Below are 26,331 nucleotides of genomic sequence, written 5' to 3'. Positions count from 1 at the left end.
GCTCCGGCATGGGCCAGGAGAGCGTGGCACCCGGACCTTCTAAACATGTCAATCTGCCCTCTATGTCGTCTTCCCTACCGAGACGATCTGCTCTCACGGGAGGGGGGTCGAGTTCTCACCCAGAGGTCAAGTCTCTCAGACTTCATGCTTGGTATCTGAAAGGCTGGGATATAAGGATTGGGACCTCCCTGAAGACATGATGGACGTGTTGCTTTCGGCCAGAAGGCCCGCAACGAAATCCCTGTACCGTTGCCGTTGGAAGAAGTTTTGCGTTTGGTGCAGGGTACAGAATATGGATCCTTTCCAATGTTCCATTCTTTTGGTTTTGTCTTTTTTTGCTTTCTTTAGCCCACAAGGGTCTGCATGTGGGTACCATTAAGGTTACCTGGCGGTGCTGTCCATATTTAAGCGCTCGTCTGAATCCCTTTTGATTTCTCAGTTACTGTGTTTCCACCGTCGCCTTTCCAGGTGCCGGGATGAGATTTGAATTTGGTTTTAAAGTTCCTAATGGGAGCTCCGTGTGAGCCCTTGCATTCTTGTACGTTGTGAATATTGTCCTTTAAAACTGTATTTTCAGTTGCGGTTACTTCCGCCCGCAGTGTGAGTTGCAGGCACTTTCCGCCAAACCACCCTTCACTGTGTTCCATAAGGACAGGGTTGTCCTTAGGGTGTGGCCTTCCTTTCTTCTGAAGGTTGTCGGAATTCCATATGAGCCAGAAGGTAATTCTTCCGGCATTCTATCCGCCTCTACATCCTGGTAAGGAAGAGGAGAGGCTCCATAGGTTGGACCGTAGGAGAGCTTTGAGTTTCTATCTCTTACAGATGTCCCGGGTCAGAGTGGACGATCAGCTCTTTGTTGGGTATGCTGGAAGGCGTTTAGGTCAGGCTGTTTCCAAGCAGACCTTGTTTAGATGGATCATTTTGACGATCTCTGAATATTATCGTTTGGTGGGAAAGGACCCTCCAGTAGGCTTACGGGCTCATTCTAATAGTGGTATGGCTGCCTCCACGGCACTACAGAGGGGTGTTCCGATTTGCAATATTTGCGAAGCAGCCACATGGGCTTCTGTCCTTACTTTTGTGAAACATTATTCCCGGGACTCTATCCATGGGCAGGATTTGGCCTTTGAGAAGGCAGTCCTCTATTCTGCAATTTTATTGGGCATTCTAAGAAATTCTAAATTCTTTTCCCATCTCCTTACGTTGGTAATGCTTTGGGAGTCTGTCAAAGATGTGGAATACGTCGGAGGACACAATCCCCTCGAAGAACAAGTTACTTTCCTACCTGGTAACGTTCTTTCGATGGGATGTTCCTCCAACGTATTCCACATCGTACCCTCCCTACCTGCCCCGCTACAGTATTTCTTATGCAGTTGCAGCTTCTGTTTCCACAAGGCTTTCTGTAGTAATACTGGCAGAAGATTGGTGCCACATGTTCTGGGGGGAAAAACTACAACTGAGGCTACGGGCGTCGTGATTCCTACATATAACATCCTGTGGCGTCGGCCGTCAGAGGAGGTCCTCGAAGGAACGTATTGACGTCATTGAAGCAGGACGCCTACGCCAAAAAAGTTTTACGAAGCAGCACAGCTCTGGTAATCCATGTCAAAGATGTGGAATACGTCGGAGGAACATCCCATTGAAAGAACGCTACCCGGTAAGAAAGTAACTTGTTCATCTCTGCTCATTTGGCCTTTAATAACCTGGGTTGATTACTTATAAGAAAGTACTTTGTTTGAGGTAGATTTATGTATACTGGTGCTTGCCGCACTACTCTTCTGCTGAGCATAGCAAGCCGCACTGTTTCCTTAGCTTTCTCGCGGTTCCAAGCATACTTACAGGTGTTAACTGGTTGAATATCTTCATCTTGTTTACAGCTTTAACTTCTTTGCATTTCAACATTGTTCTTCCACTGTAGGTTCACAATATCTTTATTCATGGCGTTTCGTCTGTCATTCTCGGGTCATCATTTCTTCTATCTGTGAGTCGATCCGGGTCCTCATGACGTCACCACTTGTCTTCCATGAAGACCTTTTTGGTTTCTTCTGAAACAGTACTTCGGCAATCTTCATTTCGTTTCATTTGCTGGTACGGTTTCCTTAATGGATACCTTAATGTCCATGGCTTTCTGGGTATCGGTACTTCAATAGGCGTTGCTTTTCTGATCGGTACTGGGTAGAGCCCCACTGCAGCTCTCTGCTGGTTTATTTGCTCATCATACGTCACATATTTTGGTGTGAATGTTCCTGGAACTTCAAAATGGGCGACTGAAGTGCAGGCTTTATTTGGGACCTCCTACACCACGCACAGATCTTATGTCCAGCCGAGGCAGTGATTTATTTCACGCACAGAGCCAGCACACGCTGGAGTCCGGGATCTCGCCCTCCAAGCCGGGTACGCTGCAGGGCAATGTGCAAAAAAGTGTCAAGATCTTCGGTCCCCCGTCATACAGATCCCCATGGCGACTCCAATCGTTCCTTTAGGTTTCTGCCACTTTCCGATGTGCAAATGGCCTCTAATGTGAAGTTTCACAGCCACTCCTGATGGCTTAGGAGAGATGTTAAGGCACGTCTTCAGACAATGGTGGCCATTTTGAAATCTTAGAAAAGATGAATTTGACTCATCTGCCAACCCTTTCTTTGGGAGAACAGAGCCGGATCTTATAGCTTGAAGAGTACAGAATAAAAGATGACCTTCACAAGATAAACAAAATCCTTATTAGCCCTGGTCTCCTGTTTTCCTTTCATACAGGCGGGGGAACACTTTTTATGTGATCAAAGGTTTGTGTCCGTTGAATAAAACATGTTTGATCGGCTGCCCCATGAGGCATACGAATTTCTAATTGGAGGGATACGCTTTTGGTAAATATCTTTGTATCAACACAGCACAGTTGGTCTGTACGATGCACATTCAGCGGGATCCTTACCTACTGTTGAGATGGATTTCCAAAATCAGACTCTGGGTAGAGGATTTTGCAGAGGCCACCCTATTCATGTTAAATAGGAAAGAAACTGTGGTTAGCCAAAACCCAATAACAGTAGCTAAGCGAGCAGTCCAGGCAAGGAGGAGAGTGGCTTAGGGCTACAAGGAGTCCATACAGAGCAACACTTAATAATGTAAGTTAAACAGTAAGTATATTAAGATAGTTGTGTATTAAGCCTTTAGGGTACACACAACGCATATAAAAATCACAGGTAGTATTGTCAATCAAAACCATATATACATACTCACCAATTAGGAGATCAAACATGCATATGAATTCGATACCAGTGTGCAATACAGGGGAATATTCAGATGCAAGAATAATGGGTAGAGAAGTTGGAATAACACAGACCCAGTTGCCTCTATTTTAGGGAGAATTCTCAAAAATGTGCTAATTCCCTTCACCTTAGAGACCCCCAGCAACTTTGCTGGATTTTGAGGACTTGATTTTTTACCTGGAGAGTGTGACCCTTTTTTCCCACTCATCTATTTTGATGTGTGTTTGACTCCTGTGTTCTTTGATTATGGTGTTTTAGACGGCTCCATAGGTATAATCTTTTCATGTGTCACACAGCACCCTCAGTGCAGTGTCACAGGGAAGCATTTCAAGCTTTCCCAAGGTTTAGATACCTTCTCTGGGATAAACCACTGTTTCCCAGAGAAAGTAAAGTGAAATGGGCGTTACTAGTCTTTTCAAATTCCTAGACCCAACACACGCTATCTTACTATAGAGTATCGGAGGGGTTACCTAGTATCCCCTGTGTCTTGATACTCATGTAGCAGGCAAATGCTACCCATTCCTATCGAAATGGCTGGTGGCAATGGTTTTACAACAAACTACCATGATTTAACACGACCGCGAACACTGGTAGCGTTAAATCACTGGAGCGATGTTTTTCAAGATGACGTCTGAGCCCCCTTTGTTTAAACAGGTCCCGGTCTTTTTTTTGCCATTTCTTTGTGGCAAGGTCCTTCTAGAGGTTGCTGTGCGCGCCAAACCAGGTTTGGTCCCTTTGTTTAATCGCCTTTGGCAGCCTTCAGGACTGAAGACCGCCTCTGGCGCCAGAGTGTCTAGGGTTGGCAGGAAGTGAGGGAGGTGCCCGAAACTCCCTGTGCTTAGTCTCCTAGGAGACCCAAATGCACTCTGGTGTGATTGGCGGACTGCCCGGCAAGGACAGCCCCTGCTGGGTGAGTGGCAGCTAGGCTGGAATGAATGGGAAGAAACTGGATAAAAGGCGAGTCTCTTGGCTTGGAAGGCAGTCGACCACTGGAACGAAAGAACCGAAGACGAGCTAGAAGAGGACGGCTGCTGTAACTCCTGGACCATTTGTTTGCCCGGTGAAGCCCTGCTGTGGATCCGAATGGCAAGTTCATCTCGACAGAGAAACCCTGCATGGACGACTTCTCCCTTTGAGTTGATGGGACCAATCAACTCCTAAGCCACCTGGATACCATTCTCGGAGCTGGTTGTATTTTCCTCAGAGTGCTGCAGGAAACTGAATAACCAGGGAGAGGGACACCAGTTTGTGTGCTTGACTACAGCAACCGGAATTGATTTGCCAAGTGCCAGCTTTGACCAGTCCCAGTGCAGGAGTCCCCCGACGTCCTCCCTCTTGTCCCCACAACTGAGGCTCAGGAACAACGTGATCTGCAGGAACTGCCATGAACAGAAGTCTTCAGCTGCATCTTTTTCTTCCTTGTAAGGTACTGTGAAAACCCGACCGAGAGAACTTACCTCTCACTGCGAAAGTGCTTGGAACTTTGGCAACTTGCAGGCCTAATCAGCTTGTGACCCAACATATGAATCTTTCTTTTACAAACTACTTCTGAGCACTTTGGCAGACTTTTCCGTTTAACTACCAGAACTGCTTTATCCTATACAAGACTTTAGCCCATTGACTTTGGCCTAACCTAGTGCATTGAATCAGCTCCTCTTGTAAACTCAAACTATTTGCACTGTCTAAAGAGTAACTGTATATTCTTTCCGTTAAGCTATACCTTTTTGCTCCTCCTTCAAAGTAATTTAAATGCCTCAGACCAGTACAGCGTAAAGTACTGAAGTATATTTTTGTGCGATATAGATTGCCTCCTCCTAGTGAATGTTTTATAATTAACTGTTGAATAAATTAAGTATAATAAGTTTTTAACCAAGAAACCTTCATTGTGAGAGTTTATTTGAATACTTGTGATTGTAGACCTCTGTGTAACATCCTTACAACTCACATTCCCTCTTGAAATAAGCCTGGCTGCTCAGCTCTTCTACCAAAAACTGTGTAGTACAGACTCATACCAAATGTTGGTTTTGCTTACACCTGTAGTCATAGTTGTGTGTAGTGGTCTAAAAGGGTACTGCATACAAACTCTGCCTAACGACCTGAAGCCAGGCTAGAGGCAGTTGGGGATAAGGGCGCTACACTCAATGTTACCCTATGGTGGGGGGGGCGAGGGAGGGGCAGAAATCGCTAGGATAACTTGCCCCCTGACTCCCGTTCTTCTAAATGACACTGCAGGTCTTCCAGAATTCGCTGGTGGTACAATCTTCTGTCCTTGGTGTGGGAAGACCAGGGGTTGCAGGTGGGAGGTCACTTTTGGTCACATTGCTTGTTAAGAAGTATTTCTAGAATCTGCCCTCATGGAACGATTTTAGGAGGCCACACTAGTTATGATGAACAGGGAGTTTCGAAAGGTTAGGTCCAGGCTTAGCCTCAGGTGTGTGTGTGTGTGTGTGTGTGTGTGTGTGTGTGTGTGTGTGTGTGTGTGTGGGGTCAGAGGCCCTCAATGAGTGCATTCAGTACGGCACACAATAATTCAGTTTAGACAGTTCTGAAAATAGTTTCATTTTTCAATGTGTTCTAAAGGTCTAAAATAAACTAGCAGGTATTACTATCACACAACACTCTAATACAAATATATACAATCAACATTATGTTCACTTAACTTAATCCAGCAATGCAGGTAAGCAAGTTGGATGCATTAAATGATGGGAACCAATCACAAGAATAATATCCTAACTTTAGAAGTCCAAACCCTACGATGAACAGGGCCTTGTGCCCAAAGGACACAGGGTCCAATACAATGTTTCTCACCAGTAAGCATGCAATGGGTTTGTGGTGGCAATTAGTTTACAACTAATTAAAAGTTCTGAAACAATTTGCCCACGGATAGGTAAGTGTTCGCTTTTCTTCCAGATTGAAGGCAATACAGAGGGGCAGGATACCCCACCAGGTTTGACGACCAAAGGTGAATAAAGATGGTAGACAAGGGGACCTTTTCCCAATAACGTATGGAGGACAGAGAAGGTGTGGGGGCAACAGGCACGCTCGTGCTTCCTCCCCCTCCCCCTCCCCCTCCTGACTCTGATTTTCCCAGATATCTTTGTGGATTGTCTATGGGTGCCTGGGGGCTTAATCTTCCACCCTTAGTTCCGGGGAGAGGTGCCCAAGAGTTGCGGGTTAGAGAATTCCTATGCTCCGAGTGAAATACAAGATGCAACCCTTTCTGGTGAAGAAATACAGAATACAACGATGCAGACTTCCTTAGGACACTTCATGGGATGGAGGAAGGTGTGTTCCAGCAATGATCACCATTTATAGGCAACGACTGGCATACATACTTCCTGTTGCAGTCACAGCAGCTACTCAAGAGCAGGTTCCCTTAAATGTGGGAAGCTAGAGTTCGGGCAAAGGCGGCTTGTGGTTCAAGCTGGCAACTAACAAAGTTCCAGAGTTCAACGCAGAGAGGCGACTGTTCTGGCAAGGTAGACCACAAGAGAGCTGGTCAGTCCGCCAGGCAGTCCATTGACTCTACCGAAGGCTCTGAAGGGCTGGGTCCTTTAAGTTGAGTAGTTGGTCCCATTAATCCAAGGGCAGAAGTATCGCTCGTAGTCTTCAGAGATGAGGCAGAAGAGCAGGTTTCATGGGCCGGACACCTGAAGGGATGCTAGGCTGCTTCAGGAGTAGTCTTGAAATCTTCAGGGGTCTGCTCTTCTCCGAGGGCTTCATGCCTCAAACGTAAATCTGACGAATAGTATAGCTGCGGAGTTGCCACATTTTATCCAAAATCTGAGCTGGAATCAAGTCTAAGCCAACCAATGGTATGGATCTGAATCATTCAAACATCCAGTAATTGTCCAATCGGGGATAGTTAATTGTTTCGCATCTGTCCCAGAAGCATCCTGTCTGGCACCATGTATGTGGAATGGGACTAGACAGTCCGAGTCTGCTTCCTGGGCCACACAGCAAGGCTCACTAGCCCACGAAAGCAGCAGCTTTCCCAGGCTATTGCATGACCTTATAAGGACCTTCCTGACCTGAGAGTGCAGGAAGAAAGGCAAGCTACAATATGGCTAAAGAGCAATCGAGAATCTTGTGGCACCGGCCACTTTAGTAGCCATGTGTGGTAAACGTGTATGTGCACACAAAAAATAATGCAAAAATAGTAAAAATGTAACTGCTGCCACCAGCTTGTCTTTAGGCACATTGAAAAGTGACCAATAAGCCTCTGTTTAAAAAGCTATGGTGATCCAAAAGTATCCCTTTGCACTGCACACTAAGGTGCTGTGTGCAATTTTAAGAATCAAATAATTCTAAAGAGAATTTCCCAGTACTGATAGTCTGAAGGACTGATCAGCTTCCCTATAACAATTGAGAAAAAGGCAAAGGAAATGAAGCTGAAGGCTTTCCTTCAAAAAGTCAAGGTAGGATCAAAAACAGAGCAAAAAGTGCAACTTTCCTACAGAACCCCAAACAGTCTGTCCTACCATTGCGCAATGGACTGTTCCAATAAGCTTCCAGAAGAAGACCCCCAATGCGTGGTAGCCCAAAAGAGTTGGTCAGTCCACTGTGTGTTCTAGGGAGACTTCAGAGGACTTCCAAGATATGGATCCTGGAGCAGGGTTTGAGACTGGTTGTTCCCACCGGTCCAAGGGTCGTAACACCAATGAGGGTTCTCTGAGAGCACACACAGGAGTAGGCCTTCACCGGGCTAATCACTGGTGTGGATGCTGGTCAGTTGCAGGGATCCTCCCTAGGTTGTCCCCAGAGAGCTCTGTCATAACACGCACACACACATGTACGCACGCACACATGTACATACACGTACATACGTACACCCACGCATACACGTACACCCACGCATACACGTACGTATACACACATACGTGTACACGTACACACACGTGTACATACACACATACACGTACACAAGTTTTAGGCACATTGTGAACGTAACCAACAAGCCACTAGAGAAAATGTTTGATCGCAATACAAAATATTTTAACTGCACCTCACTGTGAAGTGCAATTTTAAAAATACAGGATTTCTAAAAGGGAGACAGTCTCCCAGCACCGATAGGCATCGAGAGTTTCCCCATATGAATTAGCAAAATGGGCAAAAGTTAATTAGATGTCCGATGTCCTTTACTAATTGCCACAAGTCAGGCTGTGGCAATTAGTAGAGGACTAATCGGGACCAAAGGAGTGGTCCATTATTTAAAGCTAACATCTGCTTTGTTGTAGCTGAGAACCTTTTTTTTTTTTTGTGGAAAGATGCAGTAACGCCCTCCCTGCTCCTTGTATGACTGATATAAAATTGCCCTATTGTTGCTCTAAATTGTCTCTGAAGGATACAAGGGAGTTTGACCCTATACGCCTAATCCTGCTCTTCGAATGGATTGTGTCCTCCCAGGTCTTCCTCATCTTTGACATTCAAGTCCGCTTGCATCTTGCTTAGAATTCTTTTTTCATAGGGCCGAGCGTCGTATGGTATCGAGTCTTGGTCCTCGATGTCCTCTGTAGTGTCCCTCGTGACATTGATGCTGCTATATGAAGCATGCGCACTGACAGTTACCTCAGTTCAATTTTTCCACGTTACTGCGTGCTTCAGAGCTCCTCTCCTCGGTGAAATTTAGATACATTTGTTTACATATTCTTTGAATAATGTCCTCAACAACGAAGACAGGCTTCAAGCAGTATTCAGACTGTTGAGCGAAAATGTTTATCACAGACCCTCACCGCGCCCGTCTGTGGTGCTTGGGGTCGGGCCACAAAGTAGACTGTGGCTCATGTCAATCCATGACTGTCGAGGCCTTGCGGGAAAGGAAGGGAAAACTTGATGCAGGTAAGCCTTCTCTCAAATCCCTGGCCTTTACCCCATCTAAAAGAAAATCGTCTGAATCGTGAGATGTTTCTCCCTTTACAAAGCTTCCAAAACACTGTACACTTTCGATGTCTAGTTCACGACACTCGTCCTATTCTCATAAGAAGAGTAAAAAACGACGACATAGATCCATGTCGTAGTCTTACTCTCCCAAAAAAGAACCAGACTCCGGCAGAATTAGAATACTTCTGTTTGAGCATTTTCAAAGTTTTCCAGAGGCAATCTCCTCTGAAGTAGTCTGAGAAAAGAGTCCCCCTTCGGCATCTATTAAGACTGGTAGGGAGTCTAGTGTGTTTCCTTCTCGCGTGTCTCAAGGCCTGGGAAGAGAGACTCCTCAACAAAAGTCTTTCTCGACTCACAAGAAAGAGCCTGTCTGGCCCCTCAAAGCATTAATCTTCGGTATTGAAACCTTCTTTGAAGGTATTGGAGCCATTTTGTTTATCACTTGAACCTTCAAGGCATGGGATCCATCTACAGCCATCGAAGCATACAAAATTGTTGGCCTGGTCACTGACTGCTTCAAGGAAGTTGTCAAAGCCTTTGACGCCTTCAACTTTGTCGGAGTATTCAGTGCTCTCGAAGACTGCCACGCCCATGGCCGATATATAGAATTGTTTTGGACCCATTCCTCAACCTGATTTCTTCAGGCAAATGGGATCAATCTTTGAGGAAGATGACCAGCCCCCTTTTTTGGTACGAATATGGGACACCAAATGTCCCAGAGGAGGTGATCTCTGAAGAATCCAAGATGCAAAATATGGTGGATATTCTAAAGGAGACCAGTAGCTGGGAAACATCACCAGAGACAGTTTGGTAACCCAGAGACTGACCTCTCATACAGAGCTGTAATTTGTAAAATGTCTGAGCATCTGGGATGGTCCAACCTGCAGCTGCTATGGAGACTGATGATCTCACCGATATTTTAGACAGTGGTCCGGTTAGGGAGGCTGTGTTGGCATTCCATACAGCCTTAAGAGTAAGGGTTTGGTGTAACTGGCTTAAACCAGACCCTTTTACACCAGTTAACCAATTTACAAAGAAATACATAACTGCTTCTGTGAACCCTCCTTTCTTTGAACAGGCACCCTACACTTGAGACCCTAGTGGTTCAAGCAGCAATAGTTTCATCAAAAGCTGCATCTTACCGTTGTGCTCCGCCAGATAAGGAGGGTAGAAGAATTGGCTCTTTAGCAAGAAGAGTATTTAGTGCAGGGAGCATGGCTTTAAAGTCGGCTAATTCTACCAGTGCCTTAGCAAAGTACACTCTCACTCTTTGGGGTGTATCTGCTCTTGCAGAAGAACACATTCTGGAGGGAGAAGAAAGAGTAGGTTTCTTAAGCCTAATACAGGATGAAAAATACACCATGAGGCAGTCGTTGCAGTCCAGCCTGGATACGGTGGATTCAGTAAGCAGGTCCAACGCTGCCAGTGCAGTGCTTAAGCACATGTCTTGGCTGAGAAAATCAGGATTTTCTGCAGACGTCCACGCATTTTTGCTCGACATGCCATTTGATGGGACTTCCCTGTTTGTTGAGAAGGCTGATGGCCTCAAAGCTGCAAGCGTCCCGAGCTGCAGCTAAATCATTTGGGGTGTCAAACGGACAACCTCAACCTTCAAATCAAGGAGGAAGAGGTTGTCCTTTGTCTTTTTTCCTCCGCCTCTAGAGAAAGAGATCATTTCCCAAAGAGGCCAAAGAGGAGCCCCTCGTTGATAGAGGAGGAAGAAATCCCTGTCCAACTCCCGCAGGGTTACCATCAGCTGCAGGTGGTACAGCAAAATGACTCGCTCACCCACAAGTCTGTGGTAGGAGGCAGCCTGTCATGTCATCTCCGGAGTTGGCGAAGCATAAATTTGGACGCTTGGGTGCTACAACCCGTAGCAGACAGTTACTGTCTTCCATTTCTAAAAAGACCCCTGATTGCCCCCAAAATCCAGATCAACTTTGATTCCAGATCTGCTCCCCCAATAGATTTTCATCCTGTTGGAGAAAGGTGCATTAGAATTGGTACCTACAGCACAGAGAAACCAGGGTTGGTACTCTCCCTACTTTCTGATACCCAAGAAGGACGAGGAGTGCGACCCATCTTGGACTTGAGATTCTTGAACAAGTTCCTCAGGAAGGACAAGTTCAAGATGGTAACTCTTTGGCAGATCCTTCCGGTGGCCCTTCTACTCCAGGATTGGTTGGTGTCATTGAGCTTTCGGGATGCTTACTTTCATGTGCCAATACATGAGAAGCACAGAGTACCTGAGGTTCACAGTTGGTGGTTGTCGTGATCAGTTTCGGGTTCTGCCATTCGGGCTAACCTCAGCCCTGAGGGTCTTCACCAAGTTTATGGCAGTGGTGGCATCAGGTCTGAGGGGTGGGTGGGGATTCATATCTACCCCTACCTAGACGATTGGTTGATCAGGGCTGTTTCTCCAGAACAGTCTTTGAATCATCTCAGTCACACCTGCCACTATCAACGAGATGGGCTTCTCCCTGAACTTCAAGAAGTCCCACTTGAAACCTTCATAGAAGCTTCAATTCATGATATGATATATGATATAGTATTTATAATGTGTCTAAACACAAGTGTTTAAAGGTGCGAGCAATGGACCAGTCCTGTATTCAGCCTTGAGGGGGGGGGGAGAAAGGAGCTTCGCCACCCGAGTTAAGGGCTCAACATCTCTTGCAGATGGTTCAAAAATTCCAGAGTGCCCAACGTCTTATGGCCTATGACTTACTAAATTTGCTCAGCCTCATTGCAGCCTGCATTTTTCTGGTGCCAGAATCCCATCTGAGAATGAGATCCCTTCAGTGGGCTCTCAGATCCCAGTGGTCTCAATTCTCCGGCAGAACGACGGACCTTCTCCAAGTCCCGACAAAGGTCGCTGAGGATCTCCAGTGGTGGGCCAGCCGAGAGAATGTGATGAGAACATTGTAGGCATCCATGGCCGGATACTGTTAGGCAGAATTACATGCAGTACCCTTTGGGAACACTACACACAATTAAGACTACATGTGTGTAAGCACAATCTCACCTTCTGTACAAGCCTGTACTACAGTTATGTGGTAGCAGTGGCTGAGCAGCCAGACTTCTCTCAAGAGGGATGTAAGCAGTACAAGATGTTACACAAAGGACTTGCAATCACAGTCGTTCAAACATTTAAGGTTTCTTGGTAAAATAATATACATTTATTTACACATTTAGTTAGACATTCTACTAGCAAGAAGCAGCTCAGTGCCACACTATAATACACTACAGTACTCAACCTATATGTTTCTGAACAAGTTAGGCTCCCCTGAAGTGGGAGCAAAATGGCACTTCAGTAACTTTCAAAAGGAGTAGAAAGACAAAGGTTATAAGAATCCAAACACAATTACTTTCAGAGGCAGGGCAAATAGTTTCAGTTCACTCCAAGAAGCCGTTCAATTCAATAGGCCTGCGCCAAAGTCAATGGTTCAGTGTCTGGGATAGGATATCAGTGTTCTGGTAGTAAACGGTTAAGTCTTTGCCAGTGTTCTTAGAAGTAGTTTGCAAGAAAGTTATGCCGGATTAGGAGCGAACAAGACTCCAAAGTTGGGAAGGTTTCACAAACTTAAACCCGGCAGAAAGGATTTCCACACCGCATTTGCACAGTACTTTATGGATGAATAAAAGCTGTAGCTGAGGCAGTTGTTCCTGGCAGTTCCTGCAGATCTCGCTGTTCCTGAGCTTGTCGTGGGGACAAGGAGGATGTTGGGAGTTTCCTGCACTGCCCAGGGAAGAAGCCACAAGCTTGGCGAAATGTCAGTTTTAAGGTGCGAGTGCCTTAAAGTCCACAAACTGGTATCCTTCTCACTGGCTATCCGGTTTTCAACAGCTCTCTGAAGAAAATTCAACCACTATGGAGACGGTTTCCAGGTGGCTTGCAAGTTGGTTATTCCCACCAGCTCAAGGGAAGTCGTCCTTGAAGGGGCTTCACTTTCGAGGGAGTTTCAGGCAATTCGGACCTGCAGCAGGGCTTCACCGGGAAAACCAACAGTGCAGGAGTTGCAGCAGCATTTGTCTTCCTTCAGCTCGTTTTCTGTTCTTTTTTTCCAATGGTCGACTCTGCCTGCCAAGTCCCAGAGACCTGCTTTTAAAAGGTTTTCTCCCATTCATTCCAGCCTAGCTGTCACTCACCCAGCAGGGTGCCTTCCTTGCCAGACAATTAGCCAGCCAATCATGCCAGAGTGCATTCAGGTCTCCTAGGAGACTAAGCACAGGGAGTTTCGGGCACCTCCCTCACATCCTGTCCACCCCAGACACTTAGGTGCCAGCGGAGGGCTTCAGCACTGAAACCCACCAAAGGCCAACGAACAAAGGGACCAAACCTGGTTTGGCGCACAGAGAAGAACACTAGAAGGACCGTTCCTAAAGAACGGTGAAAAAAGATGACCATAGTCTGTTTTTACAGAGGGGTCTTGGGCGCCATATTGAAAAACATGGCTGGCCCAATTTTTAGCTACCGGTGTTCGTGGTTGGGAAAAATCATGGTAGTTTGTTATAAAACCACTGCCAGCAGCCATTTCAAGAGGAAAGGATAACATTTGACACTTGCATGCATGTTTAAACACAGGGGATGCTAGGCAAGCCCTCCAGCACTCTATAGGAAGATACTTTGTGCTGGGTCTATGAATTTAAAAAGTCTAGCAAAGTCAAGCTAACTTTACATGCACTGGGAGACAGTAGTCGGTCCCAGAGAAGGTATTTAAACCTTTGGAAGTCTGAAAGACATCCTTGTGCCACTGCACAGAAGGTGCTGTGTGACACAAGAAAAAGATGATGCCTATGGAGTTGTCTAAAACTCCATATCCAAAGAAATAAACACAGAAAACAAACCGAATTGAAAAGTTCAAAGCCCCAAAGTTTAGCAAAAGAGCTGGAGGGCTCCAAGGTAGAGGGAATTGGCACTTGGGTGAGAATTCTCCGTAACGCGGACGACAGTTGGGGAGCGCAAATGAGATCTTTCAATAAGCGGACACTGGTCTCAGTCGGAGTCCAGACTCCATATCAACCTTTTGGAGCGGAGGGCAATCTGACTAGCGCGGATGGCCTTCCTGCCCCTAATGCAGGGGAAGACTGTCTTGATAATGATGTACAACACAGTGACCATGCACTACCTCAACCAGAAGGGGGGGGTGGGGTAGGGTCACTGCCCCTGTGCAGAGAGGCAATGCAGGTCTGGTTCTGGGCACTGGGAGAAGGAATTGCACTTCTGGCAGTTTATTTAGCCGGAGAAAAGAACACGGCAGTGGACACTCTGAGCAGGCAGAGCATATTAGTCCATAGTGCGAACTAGGCCTGGAGATCTTCGGCCTTTGGGGAACCACTCAAGTGGATATGTTCCCAACCAGTGTCAACCCGAAATGCAACCTGTTCTGCTCCAGGGAATTTCCCCAAAGCTGAGCTCTACGAAACGTGTTTATGGTGGACTGGGAGTTTCCACTGCTGTACGCGTTTCCGCCAGTCCGTCATTCCTCATGTCATCAGGAGGTTGAGTAAATTCGGGAAAACCATGATCCTCATTGCTCCGGAATGGGCCAGGAGAACGTATTAACCAGACCTTCTGGAAATGGCCATCTGCCCTCCAATTTGTATTCCCCAACGAGAGGACCTACTCTTGCAAGAGGGAGGTTGCATTCTTCCCCCAGCGATCAGCACTCTCAATCTTAAAGCCTGGTGTCTGAAAGAGTGACATACAAAGATTGGGCCCTCCCGGAAGACGTAATGGAAGTGTCGGCTAGGAGGCCAGCAACTAAATCCCTGTACTGCTGCTGTTGGAATAGGTTTTGCAGCTGGTGCAGGAAAAATACTAGATCCTTTCACATGTAAACTTCCCCATGCTCTGGCTTTCTTGCTCCACCTAACCTATTCTGGGTTGCAAGTGGCCATGGTAAAGGTCTAATGGCGGCACTATCAATTTTCAAATCTCCAGATGGGAGGGCTTGGGGGTCATATGTCAAAGTGCTGATTGTAGTACAACTACTGAAGGACTATACCAATTTGTTTCCACCCACTCCCTTCATCGTTCCATCATGGCATTTACATCTTGTATTTTCTATTGGAGCTCCATTTGAGCCCCTAAATTTGTGTCCTCTGAGGATGCTCACTATGAAAACTTCCTTTTTGGTAGCTATCATGTCTGCCCATACGATAAGTGAGCTACAGGCATTATCTTCCAAACAATCTTTTACATCCTTTTCAAAAGATAAAGTAATTTTAAGAGTTGTCATCTTTCCTTCCGAAAGTTGTCAGTGTCATCTAGCATAGCACAACGTATTGTGCTGCCATCTTTTTTACCATTCTCATCCATCTGAAGAGGAGAGACATTGTCTAGACCCAAAATAAGAGCCTAAGCTTCTACATTATAAGAACTGCAATTATTCTGCATGATCAGCTTTTCATCGGTTATGCTGGCCAAAGACTGGGCATGGCAGTGACCGAACAAACAATATCTAGATGGATTATAATGTGCATAACAGAGTGTTACTCATTAACTGGCAAAGATTCGCCAGAGGTTTGAGGGTGCATTCCACTAGAGGGGTGGACACTTACTCATCTCTTGAAGGAGATGTGCTGGTGTGCGACATTTGTAGAGCGGTAACCCGGCCGTCATTTCACACTTTCAGTATATTTTACTGTGTAGATTTTTTCTCAGGAGAGGAAGCCAAATGTGGCAAGGCTGTCCTCCATAATATTAACAAAGAATAATATTCTTGGCTCCCACTGCCTAACTCAAACTGCTTTTGGAGTCTTTGAAAGATGAGGAATACATGGCAGCACCCAATCCATTCGAAGAACTAGTTACTTACCCCTGGTAATGTTCTTTCTACTGAATGGTCCTCCCATGTATTCGTCTTTGTTCACCCATCCATTCCCTCCTGCCTGATTACATTTTCCTGTGTCTTACACCTTCCTTTCTCGCAACATCAAGATTGTCTTCTCCTATAACACAGCATGCAAGTTAAAGGAGAGAAAAACTAAGAACGTAGGTAATGGTCAGCACGCGTGCTTCATATGCCAGCGACAACGTCATGAGGGACGCTATGGATGCCCTTGAGGACCAAGACTCGACGCTCAAACCTATGAAAAAAATAAATTACAAAACAAGCTGCAAGCAGACTTGAATGTCAAAGATGAGGACTACGTGGGAGGAACATCCAGTCGAGAAAACTTTACCACGGGTAAGTAACTTGTTCATCTAATTTATAACTCGCACATCCACTGTTAGCCAAAATTGCAGGTTAGCCAAAATTGCAGGTGTCAAATTTTGCAATCATGATCAGTTCACCTGTTAATACTGCTCAAAAAGCATCTCAGTTGACTTCAATTATGTTTTCCGGCGAGTTGAGGACCACAAATTCCTCCATTTTGTTCCTCACCTCTTTACAGGGTCTTAATCCGTATTTCAATCAAGAAATACCCACGGGGGCTGCCTTACTGCTAGATTGAAAATAAACTGTTTAGTGTTACTGGGGCGTGATCAGCTTGGGTCCGGAATTCAATTTGGGAATCCACCAAGCTTCCCAGCAGGGGAAAACCGACCATAAAACATTAAATCTTAGAAAAGCAGTATACACTAGAGTAAAAGTAATATTAATTCCTAGCCCTGTGTGCTTTCCACCATGCATCAAGTATTTACGATCCACAAAGCTTTTTTTATGCTTTTACAGCTTTATTGCTACTGGTGTAGCCCTGGCTAGACCTGTAAACCTCCTGATGTAAAACCATATTGAAGTCTTGTATTATGATGATCGCTCTCTTGGCTAAGGAAAAATCTTTGTTTCCTAAATCCAGCATAAATGCATTCTGGTAGGAGTTGAGAGCATAAAGCACTACCATCATATTTATCCCTCCCCAGACCCTTTTAGTGAAATGGGTCACGCATCTTTCTCCATACTTTAGTCTTATACAAAGCGGTGGTCCTTTCAAAATGCAAGGGCTACTCCACATGTTGTAGCCTTAGCTGAAGCTTGAATGAATTGTGGGGAACATTCTGTGCATAAACCTAGCTATATCTTGCTTCATTAGATGGCTCACCTGAAGATAAAAGGCATCGGGATGCTTCTAATTTAAAAAGACACACATTCTTCCTTTTTCACAGGCGAGTTTGAACCTTGCATGTTAAATGGAAGTATCTTAACCATCATGTCTGAGGAGTCCAGTGAATGGGGCTATCCAATCTCCTTCCCTCCGAATATCCACCCCTCCACCCTGGATTATGAACTAGGTGTAACCTCTAGCACCTCCCATGTAGATAACTCTTGCATATATTTCTGCACCAAAAAACATTCCAAAAGGCCCTTCCCACATTTTCCCCAAGTTCATAAATCAAACCTAGATTTCATCCTATGTAACAAGAGCAATACCAAGTATCAGCAAGATATGAAACATGTTTGTCAACCTTGTAGGCACACGAGTGCCATGGCAGTTATTGGAATCTGGAAAAACCTATGCAGAGGGGTGTCACATATGCAGAGGGTTGTCTCCACTCTGTCTCTAGGCCTTACCAATAAACCGAATAAATGGAATGATACCCGCCTCCCTACCCCTATTGGCCAACAAACAAGTTCCATCTAGGTTGAAAAATTGTGTAATTGCACTATTGATCTGCTTTTCAGAAAGTTATTGCAGAACAAATGATCAACAGCAACAATACATAGTAAATCGTAGTTCAACTGGTTGGTTTCCTTCCCCTCACTTCCAACCATGTTCGTCTCCATGGCATTCCCCACAACTGTGATCTTTATAGTAGATGAAGGTAGGTTTTCAAACTTTAGATGCAGGGCCAATGCAGTCACCTCCTGTTAGGCAAGATTTCATGCAGTTCCCTTTGGGTGCACTACAACAACCCTGGCCTCCTGGCAATAGGAGCCCAACCTTTGGTAGATGTCTGTAATACACAGGCTGGTAGCGTGTTGAGCAGCTAGGCTTATCTCAAGAGGGGTCAATGTGAGTTGTAGAGGAGTTACACAGAGATTCACAGTGACAAGTTTTCAAATAAACTTACACACAAGGTTTCTTGATTAAACAATTATTAATTTAGAGTCAGTCGGAGTAAAACTTCTTCAGAAGGGAGCAATGTAAAACATACAAATACATTCCAAAATGCACACTCCTAATATTCCTAAATCAGTAAGTACCCTTTTGGGATGGCACATACACACACGCACTTCCTACATCCTAAGACTACTTTAGTAACTAGGACACTGTGGACATTAATATACCACTGTTTGCATTTAGAATCTGGCTTAAGAGTTTGTCAAAGAAAAAGATGATCAGAACAAGAGATCACACAATTATTCTAAGCAGGTAAGTACTTTTGATAACCCCCCAATGCAAAGTTAGTTAACTCAATCCTGGAAGGAAGAGACAACACAATGTCAGAGGGAAGAAGAGTCATTCAGGGAGCCAGGCTAAACCAAAGTCAATTGGGCAAAAGTCTAGGTGAGCTGAAGCACTTCTTGCAGGTGAGTAAAAGTCTTGCACACTGTTTTAGAGGTCTTGGTAGAAAAGAAGAAATCAAAGCAGGCCCACAAGCTTTTTAGGCTTGTGAAGTAAAGAAGCTGTCAGCAACTACAGAGTAACCACAACAAGTCTCACCAACAGAGAACAAGTGCAGTTACACGACAAGAGGTAAGTTCTCTTAGACTCTTCAGTACCTTTAGGTTGAAGAAAAGTGCAGCAGATGGCTTCTGTTCCTGTGCAGCGCTGCAGATCCTGGTGTTCCTGGGCCTCAGTCGTGGGGACAAGAGGAAGGACGTCTGGGGACTCATGCACTGCAATGGGACGGTCAGCAACCGCAACCGGCAATCTTCAAGCAAGTGGCACTTCAGTGTTTCAGCTCTTCACGTCTATCGCAAATGGCAACACTGCGGTTTCTGGCTGTCCAGATGGACTTTCCTTGTGTCTGGGGTCCAGCAGTCTGTTGAGGTGGCTCAGGCTCGGTCAGTCCTGCTTCCTGGGAATCCAAAGACTCTTCCTGGAGCTTTTTGCCAGCTTAAAAGCAACGCACACAATCTGGTGTTCCTCTCCCTGGCTATTCGGTTCCAGCAGCAACTGCAGTGGAATTTCAACCAACTCCGAGAGGATGTCCAGGTGGCTTACTTTGGAGTTGATTGGTCCCACCAACTCAAGGGGAAGTAGTCCTTTCAGGGCTTATCTAGTCGACACAAAATTCGAGTTTCAGCACAGCAGCAGGGCTTCACCGGGCAAACCAACAGTCCAGGAGTTGCCACAAGAGTCCTCTTCAAGTTCTTCGGATTCCATCGTCCAGTAGTCGTCTCTGCCTTCCAAGTCAAAAAGCCTTGCCTTTTATGCAGGTTTCTCCCATTCTTTCCAACCTAGATGGCACTCACCGAGCATGCTGGCTGTCCTTGCCGGACAGCCAGCCGGCCAATTTCAAGAAGGACCTTTCCAAAAAGAAATGGCGCAAAAAGAACACCGGGCCATTTTGACAAAAATGGCACCCTTGGGTGCTTTACTGCAGCTGCGACCGCAGCCTGCGGTAAGTGCACACCACAGTAGTTAAAAGCAAACCACTGCCACCAGCCATTCATCGAGGAAAGGGTAACATAAAATTGTTACATGAGAAGCTAGAGAAAGGGGATACTAAGAAATCCCTCCAGCACCCTATTGTAAGATAGTGTGTACTGGGTGTAGAAAGTTACAAATGTAGGTAAAGTCAATTTCACTTTACTGCTCTTGGAAACGGTAGTTTATCCAAGAGAAGGTATTTAAACCTTGGGAAATCTAAAAGACTTTCCTGTGTAATTGCAGTGAAGGTGCTGTGTGACACAATGTAAAAAGATTATGCCTAGGGAGTTTGTCATACTCCACCACCAAAAGAAACAGAGTTCAAAATCACATTAAAATACATGAGAGAATGGGGGCTGGGGGGTGGAGAAAGGGTCTTACTCTCTCCAGGCAAAATAATTCACGTCCTAGAGTCCAGAAATAGAGCTGGGGGGGGTGCCTCTAAGGTAGAGAGGAATTAGCACATTTCTGAGAATTATCCCCAACGCCTCCTTTTTAATATTTCTATTTGTATTACCTTCCTCCGTAAAATGCATCCGAAAGAGCCATTTGTATTTGACGCAACCATAAAGTTCTGTAGTGAACGTCTGGCGCTCCCTTCGTTAGTGTACTGGCAGCCAAATATTAAAATAAACTTCAGCCCATCTGACCACAGGGGATTCTTTTACCTTTCCTCACCTCCTGCAGAATTGTATTCATTGTTTGAGGAGAGTAATGCAGCTACGTTCTTTTGTTTGGTGATATGGTAGATTTTGGACATGCACAGTCCACTCTGTGGTAAGTGTGGAAGCAGTGGCATGTCTAGCGAGGTGGCACCTGCTACTTCTGGAATCTGATTGGCCACCCCATTATCCTAAACTATGATCTTTGTGTGCGTGCACACTTTATGCAACCACCTGCATAGGTCAGTGCCCCCCACTTGGGCCAAAATATCTTTGCTTTCCCTAAATAGCAACACTATGGATTAACAGAAGCTGATTCTGTCCACTTCCTCCTTATGTTTTTTTTGGATACTCTACTCAACTTGCTCTCCAATCCTTTGCAGTGGAGTTCAAGATTGTTCGCAATCTGACATTGTTGAGAGAATCTCCCCGAACAACGCAACCTCACATTCCTGATGTCCCTGCGTCGCATCCATGCAGAGGGGCAGCAAATCCTCCAAGCTGCAAGGAGAGGCCCATTGACCCTCGTTTTCTGAGCAGGGGAGGCTAGGTTATCTTCCCCTGTCAATCTAAAAGGACATCTGGCGCTCCACAAAGGCCCTGTCACTCATTGCCTACACTGCTGGCCCGTGTAGGTTTGTGGCATAGCCCGGTCCCCCATGGCATAAAAATGTAATCTGGAAAGGCAGAAATGGTAGTTAAAAATTGTCTCCAAGTGTCTGTGGTCCACCCTCTCCCACTGGAAGTACTTTCTGTAGTAGGGGGGGTGCATTTAAACTATTGAAGTAAGGTCCTGTGTAGCTGAAAGGCTGGCCTCTTTAGAACACTTGGCATCATTGCCAGTGTTCATCAGGGTAGCTCTTTGCTTTTTGCATTTTTATTCATCATTGAGGAAGGTGTATTTGCCTTTTTCATGGTATTTGATTGGGATCTGAAACACCTTTTTGTAATCGGTTAATTGTTTTATACGGTTCTATGCATTTTAACTAAAACCATTTTTTAATGACTCTCTCAGCTCTCACTTTCCATATAAAATCAGACAATTAACCGTTTCTTGCTTTTGGTGAGAGTCCACCGTTTTCGGCAAATGTATTAGTTTCCAGTTTCTTTTTGTTTTCTTTGCGTTGATTTACTAAACCCACAACTTAACTTAAATTTTGCAATAAAAAAAGCTTCTGTTTTATGTATTATTTTTTTAAGCTAGGGGCCCTACTGGGTATTTAATTTTCAAATGAATCATGTAGGAGCAAAATGCTAAAAAGTATTGTAGAAGAGCACATTTTTGTCATTTCTTCAATTTTTGTTTTAAAGCCAGTCTCTGAATACAAAGGTCGAGAATGTAAATTCACATTTGGTCATTTTAACCTGCTTCTTCATTGTGGAAACTGCATTCTTCTCCAGTGCCCTGGCTTTTTATGCCATCTTGGATCAGTTGCTTGTATCTAGCCCATCCTATTTTGGGGTCTACAAACGTGATGACCCGACGTGGCTCCCGTCTTGGGTGTCATTGTTTTACGAAATATCAATACACATCTTTGTTTTTGTGTGATATGCTTTATTAAGGATGTCTGAATGTTTATCTTTTCACAGCATTGTAAGGGTTGCACTTTCTGTAACATTTGACAATTTGTATAAACCTATCCAAGTGCCATGACCCATTAAATTTGCTTTATCCTGTTGTCGAACATTTGCAATTGTAATGTAAAATGTTCCCGACTGGGATCCTGTAATTGGGATCTAGCAAAGAGGATTCCAATCTCATACTCTTTGGATACCTATTTTTCCTTAGTTTCCAAACTAAGTTGAGCAATCAGATTGAGTCTTCACTTCCTTTAGCAACAGTAGAAGCTGTGCAGCGTAACTCATCAGAACAGTGTGGTTAAGTATCATTTTCAGTGTTGCTTTGGTTGCTTGCTTCAGTTCAGAGTTCATCAAGCTTGGCATATTAGCATTTTGGTTTTGATCCACAAGCCTTTCAAATTGAAGTTTGTGCCTGTCACCTTCATACAAAAGTTGAATGTGAAAGCGGCTTTAGTAGCTAACCAGTTGTTCATAATGTCAAATTGTTTTATATTATGCTTCTTGCTGGATTTCTATTGCTTCAAATCACTGCTGTTGCTAATAATTGCTGTTAACTAAATTAATGGTGCATAGATAATGTACCTCGGAAGAATGAGTCTTCCCTGCTGCGATTCGAACCAGGGGGCATACAGATAAAAGGCTTGGGAATAACTTGTTCTGCCCTACCCTTCCCAGGATTTTACTGAAGTTTCACCTATACAAAGAGATAATATTCTATTTTCTCATTTTCTCTGATTCAGAAAAAAACTTCCCTTTGTCTGGACATCGGGTATTTGAAGTATTATTTGGATAATGTCAAAGTCTTTGGTTTATCAGAAAGTATTTCTCATATGGGGACCCCTGCATAGAATATCCATTTTCTGTTTGATTGTATGGCTTTCTAGTGACCTACATTCATGGATCTCATCTGCAACACACTTTGTAAACCCTCTGTGATGGATGTGAGCCCTGGAACTGTCTATTTTGCACATAATGTTCTGAAAAAGGTTTGGGTAGTACCTAAAAATGCAGATTAATATCCCATAAATATTGAACTTTTTCAATATTCCCAGAAATCTGGAAGGAAGGGGACTGGATGTACAAATCATAGTAGGCTGTTGTACTGTTAGTGCTTGCCCCCCCATTTCCCTGGACCGTAGCTCCCAACATTACCATTATTCCTTTCTCTAAAGTATAGCTGGAGAAACAAGGACTCTGGTATGGGGAGCCGGATGGCATAAGGGGAAAAGCATTTGACTGCACATGGTCTTGACTCCATCCTAAATAACCAGCCTAGAAGTGACACACCATTAGGTAGCTTGTTTTGGGAACTCTTCTCTATATGGTATTGACTCCCTTCATATCTTAACATTTGTTGTGTAAGAGATGCTCCAGTCCCCTTCCTTGAGGTCAGTGCATCTAATAATCGTGGATGAATGGGTATTAAGATTTCCAAAACAGATTTCCCACAGAAATGTACTCTACTGTCGGTGTAAAACCTTGATGTATGTATTAATCTAGGAGTTGGAGATTTGGCAGCATACTGCAATGTTTTCACACTTCGAATGAGCTCAGGCTCTCATGTTATTCGGGGATGGGGGGGGCGGGGGAAAAGGATGATTTTCAGGTGTCATAGCTTATTTTCCTTTTTAGTGTTCTCCGTGGCCTGAGATAACTTATGTCAATAATGCACCCTCACCTGGCTTTAACAGCTCGCACAGCAGTTTCTCCCTAGCCGAAGGGTAAGTCTTGGTAAAGAGACGAACTTGTCAACATACAATCTACTTAAAGTGCTAAGCATTTCTGACTTGTACCTATCCAAGCGGGGTTAATGTTGGTGTCCCTAAATTAATTTTTGGGAAATTGTCTGAGATGTGATTTGCATGTGAATTTGAATCGATTTACATGTTCCTATCCTTGTCTCCCAAGGATCAACTTTGACCTATGAAATGACTCTTGTAATTTGCATGTCATTATGGGAACACTGTACATTTTAAATATTGATATAATTTAATTTTATACATGTTGAATACTTAAGGGAGTCCTGAGCGGGAATTGTAATTTTTGTCTGTTGTAATATGTTTATGAAGTAGCTGACCACTGTTTCTCTGCTAACACATGCTACTTCATTTGTTGTATAAAATGTACTGCTTGTAAATGGGGAAGCCACATTGATGATTCTCATGGATGATGAGTCTCTGGCTTTTCAGGTTGTTTCGGACAAACGACCTTGTAACTGGTGGTCAATTCCTGCCTTTCTATGCAACTGCTGACAGTTGTGCCTCTATATTTTTCATACATTAAGCATAGCACCAACTCCACGAAAACTCTACATTGCCACCTAGCAATCGGTTTTACTATTCGTCTTCCATGACATTCGGGTCATAAATCAAAAGTAAAGTGTGATTTAACAAATGTTTGTTGGTTACCCCAGGCAACAGCACCCCGACATCTGCAATGTTTTTTATTGGCACTCCATGTCAAGATATGATGCTGGGAATGTCGGTTGCTTTTAAGATGACACTAGTTGGCAAAAAAGACCATGTTTTCATGTAACCAATGTAAACCACAGGATTGTGCCCGACGAGCCATACCATTTGTTTTCCATGCAGAGGCATAATTTGACAGTTGAAGAAACTGATCGATTTTCTTTAGCTGCGAGTATTGTTCTGATGCGAAATTGAAATAAAACGATGGTACCCTGCCAGAGAACATCGCAGTGTCTTACATCATTTATCTCCATAATGAATACCTCCAGTGAACTGTTCTTCAACCTTACTTGCTGCTTTAGGAATTTTAACCATGCCTTACCTTTCAATGGCAATCATGAGTATGGTCAACTTGGTTCGTTTTAGCTTTGTTTATTTTAGAGCATGGATGGAAGCGAGAGAGCATACGGTTTCTCTTAGTTTAGTGCCATTGCTACATTGTAGGAACAGCTGGGGATTCAGGTTTTACTACAGCAGATCTCTACTCTGCAGCATCTCACTAACCTGCTTCTCTGTGGATGCCTATGTATTTAAAGTGCACATAAGGTTGTTGGGTTTTATTTAGGCTTGTTCTAAAGGTCTGTGGGAGTGCATACAATTTATGTCCCAAAGGTCATGATTTTTGCCAGGCTGATCAACCCAAATGAGCCCCCAACAGAGTTTAACCCTCCACTTTCAGAAATGCCTCCATCTATTACAACACTTCCTACTGGATGCTTCACTCACCTCAGAGATAAGGAAGCTCAGAGGGGAGCCCACTGGCTCCACCACCCAGGCAACATACTTCCAACTGCCTGGGTGGGACCTTCATTCAACCCCAAACATTCCAGGCACATGCGGGACATTCCACTCACCATACATTCAGGGAACAAACGGGGAAACCAGGTGCAACAAATGGCTTATCCACCCGACAGTGTGGTAATTTGAAAGTTTTTAAATCTTAGTAATATCTCCATGGTTGATAATTATAGAGGTAATGATCATGTATAGCACTTTGTTCTTTTTTTAAGTTGGATAAAAATAGATGTTGATACCAAACGTACTCCTTCTCAAGTTATTAATCTGTGAACAACAAAGGCCTTAGTTGGCCCTTTTGGGATTTAAACCTGTGACCTTAGGACAGATATCTGAAGCAAATGTTTGCCCTTCTGAAATATATATGTAGCATTTCTTTTCTCAGGCACGGTATCTTTCTCCTATTTACAAGCTTTGTAAAATAACCATGCTGCAAATAAATGTTAAAGCTTAGTAACTTTGCTTACCTTTCTGATAATATCAGATTGTTTTTACATAGCGCTTCATGAGCTACTGCCACCTTTAAGTACTGTAAATGGCTTTTCTCACCCAGTTTCATGGTGATATGATATGGCATTTATAACGCGTCTATATACAAGGGCTTCAAGGCGCGACGAGGCAAGGGAGAGGGAAAGAGGGAAGACAGACAACGATTCTACTAGGCCAGGTGTCCTTCAGATCGCGCGTACATGCGTAGGGGGACAGTGCGGGGTCGGGGGACAGTGCAGTACATGGGATGATGGAATAAATAACAATAAGTAAAAGTAAGGCCAGCAGGTGGCAAGTGCACGGGTAAGAGCAGGAATCAGGAGTCAAGTGCTTGTAACGGGACTGAAGGGAAACAGAAAACAGTCCCCAAGTGCAGGGGTTGCCAGGAAGGCAGTGCAGGTGTGTGACTGGCTGGTGAGGGGACCTGGGCCCGATATCCGAGGGTGACCAGGTAACAAGTGTAGTTTCAGTTTCAGCCAGGAGGTCAGCAGGGGAGAGGAGGAGAAAGGGCAGAAGCAAAGAGAAAGGTTTTGAGGTGCTTCCGGAATCGGGGATGTTTTTGAGGTTTCAGAGGGAGGCCCCAGCTGAAGTCTGAGATCTATCACCAACTTGTTGCTTGGAGAAGTGACTGACGCTGAGGGAGTTGGAGGCGGT

At 44.6% G+C, this 26,331-nt stretch overlaps 1 protein-coding gene across 1 annotated transcript in view; it reads left to right on the top strand.

Moving 5' to 3' along the window:
• The window catches only part of TFCP2 (transcription factor CP2), a 1,231,094-nt gene that overhangs the window by 639,606 nt on the left and 565,157 nt on the right, over positions 1-26,331 (top strand). Inside the window, exon 8 of the mRNA XM_069653380.1 lies at positions 23,558-23,646. Within this exon, the coding sequence (XP_069509481.1) occupies positions 23,558-23,646 (89 nt within the window). The remainder of the gene's footprint in view (positions 1-23,557; positions 23,647-26,331) is intronic.

Source organism: Ambystoma mexicanum, chromosome 3q, assembly GCF_040938575.1.
Source record: "Ambystoma mexicanum isolate Mex_15411 chromosome 3q, UKY_AmexF1_1, whole genome shotgun sequence".
In the NCBI taxonomy this organism is placed as follows: Eukaryota; Metazoa; Chordata; class Amphibia; order Caudata; family Ambystomatidae; genus Ambystoma; species Ambystoma mexicanum.
This window is presented reverse-complemented; position numbering and strand designations above follow the sequence as displayed.